Source organism: Camelina sativa, chromosome 7 (assembly GCF_000633955.1).
Source record: "Camelina sativa cultivar DH55 chromosome 7, Cs, whole genome shotgun sequence".
Classification (NCBI taxonomy): domain Eukaryota; kingdom Viridiplantae; phylum Streptophyta; class Magnoliopsida; order Brassicales; family Brassicaceae; genus Camelina; species Camelina sativa.
Window position 1 is genome coordinate 29,634,939 of NC_025691.1, and position 2,413 is coordinate 29,637,351.

Sequence of the window (2,413 nt, forward strand, 5' to 3'; positions counted from 1 at the left end):
TTTTTTTTTTTTTTTTCTTGTGTTGACTTGACTTTTGGTTCACAATGGTTTCTGCTCCTTTGATGTCTTCAAAAGACTAATACAAGAGGCGTATGATTTTTTTTTTCTCTCTTTACTCCTCCATTTCATTGACATTGGGACATAAAATGATTTGGTACATTTTCTAGTCGTTATGTAAAATAATGTCTTAAAAAAAAAATTAGTGAGGAGGATCATTTGTTCTTGAGTGTTATAATTATGGAATGGTGTGGTGGTTTTAAAAGGTATCAAAAGCTCTAAGAGAAGCTGGTCTTGAATCATCCAATCTCATTCTGGGAGTTGATTTCACTAAGAGCAACGAGTGGACTGGTAAGTAGCTAGAATAAATACAAACTTAAATTGTAAGTTCACATATTTTTATGGAAAAATGTAAAAGTATGGTCATCGTGTTCTGTTTCAGGGAAAACTTCTTTCGATGGAAAGTGTCTGCACGCGCTCGGGGAAACACCAAATCCATACGAAAAGGCCATCTTTGTAATCGGCCAAACGTTGGCTCCTTTCGACGAAGATAATCTCATCCCTTGTTTCGGCTTTGGCGATTGTGAGTGTTTTTGTTCGTTTCCCCTGAAAATATCATCTTCGATCTCTGTTTCTGAGACTCTGTTTTTTTTTTTGCATTATCCAGCAACAACTCACGATGAGGAAGTGTTCGGTTTCCATAGCGACATTTCTCCATGTCATGGCTTCGAAGAGGTCTTAGCATGTTACAGGAGAATTGCACCCGTCTTGCGTCTGTCAGGTCTTTCTTTGAAAATCTAAATATACCTTCCATAGCTTTATTACCAAGTCACACAAGCTTCCGTGTTCAAAAGGGCCAACGTCGTATGGACCGCTCATTGATGCTGCCGTTGACATTGTGGAGAAGAACGGTGGACAGTTCCATGTTCTTGTGATCGTCGCGGATGGACAGGTAAATTAAAAAAGCTTTTAAGAGAGAAAAAAGTAAGCGAAGTATGATATCAAAACTTAAAAGGCTACATTCTGAATGCTAAGGTAACGAGAGGTACTGATATGGCCGAGGGAGAACTCAGTCAACAAGAGAAGACAACCATCGACGCTATTGTGAATGCAAGGTAAAACAAATGTAGATTCAGTTTTATTCATATTTTCGCAACTAGATTTTGTGAAATCTAAACAGGCCATTTCGAACCTCCTTTTTTTTTTTATCTACAGCTCGTATGCTTTATCGATTGTTTTAGTCGGTGTTGGAGACGGACCATGGGAAGACATGAGGAAGTTCGATGATAAGATCCCTAAGCGTGAATTCGACAACTTTCAGGTATCTTCCCGGTTGTGTTATTTTCCATCTATATGCTCTGCTTCGAGTATCTTCTTGATCTTTATCTTCTCTTCTCTATGCGTAGTTTGTGAATTTCACAGAGATCATGATGAGAAACTCACCAGAGTCTGCCAAAGAAACTGCCTTTGCTCTTGCTGCTCTAATGGAGATTCCCTTTCAGTATCAAGCAGCCATCGAACTCCGCTTACTCGGGTACTTCCATAAGTTTTCACTTCTCAACATAAATAGAACTTTTGTCTTATTGCTTCTTTTTGTTTGTCTAATTGCTTCTGCTGGTCCTTTCTAATTCTGCACCTGTCTATAAAGGAACCCGACGGGCTCAGCTAAGACAGTAGTTCCGAGACCCCCACCAATTCCGTACACGCCTCTAACTAATGCTGAACTACCATCAACTGCATCACCTACATCACCTGAACAAACCCAGGTCTCATAAGTTGCATACTTTACTAATTTTCTGACTTGCCGAATCAACTTCAGTCTCACTCATATGGTATTCCGTTTAACAGAGTTGCCCGATTTGTCTGACTAACCGAAAAGACTTGGCTTTCAGCTGCGGCCACATGGTTAGTTTCACCAAGGAATTTTAACTAACTGTTTGCTTTAAGTTTACTCAAACCCATTCCCATCCATGAATAAACCAGTTTTTAACTTACCTTTGCAATTTCCTTTGGCAGACTTGTGGAGATTGCGGATCCAAAATATCAAGTTGCCCCATCTGCCGAGTACGGATCACTAGCAGGCTACGGCTTTACACATGATTAATGCCCACAAACTGTCTTACTTTTCACGGTTTTACGCGTGATAAATGCCGACAAGCTTTATTTATGCACATAAGAAACGTTTGCACATACTGTCCTTCCCCTTTGTAGAATCTACAGTTTGGTTTACCAACTGTCTCTGACAATGTTCCACAATCAGCATGTACAATGCAATTTCGTATGTACTGTAAAACAATAACCTTGCAAGTAAGAATGAAGAAGCAATGTACAAAACATGGGTTTTACACAGTTTTATTCATCATAGCAAAATGTTTGTAGTGACTGAAGTGGCAGCAGTTGGCATAGCACAAAAGCT

The 2,413-nt window shown here is 39.5% G+C and overlaps 2 protein-coding genes across 2 annotated transcripts in view; both read left to right on the forward strand.

The window, feature by feature from the left end:
- On the forward strand, positions 261 to 2,379 carry LOC104705079 (E3 ubiquitin-protein ligase RGLG2-like; the record flags this gene model as incomplete). The annotated part of the gene is made up of 10 exons (XM_010421069.1): positions 261 to 348; positions 440 to 580; positions 665 to 778; positions 852 to 949; positions 1,033 to 1,112; positions 1,213 to 1,318; positions 1,404 to 1,531; positions 1,646 to 1,763; positions 1,846 to 1,902; positions 2,014 to 2,379. Coding segments are annotated over 10 exons (1,014 nt in total), but the record flags the coding sequence as incomplete, so codon positions are not given.
- Positions 2,259 to 2,413, forward strand: part of LOC104705080 (E3 ubiquitin-protein ligase RGLG1-like) — a 6,495-nt gene continuing 6,340 nt past the window's right edge. The window contains exon 1 of the mRNA XM_010421070.1: positions 2,259 to 2,275. Coding sequence (XP_010419372.1) covers positions 2,259 to 2,275 — 17 coding nt within the window. The remainder of the gene's footprint in view (positions 2,276 to 2,413) is intronic.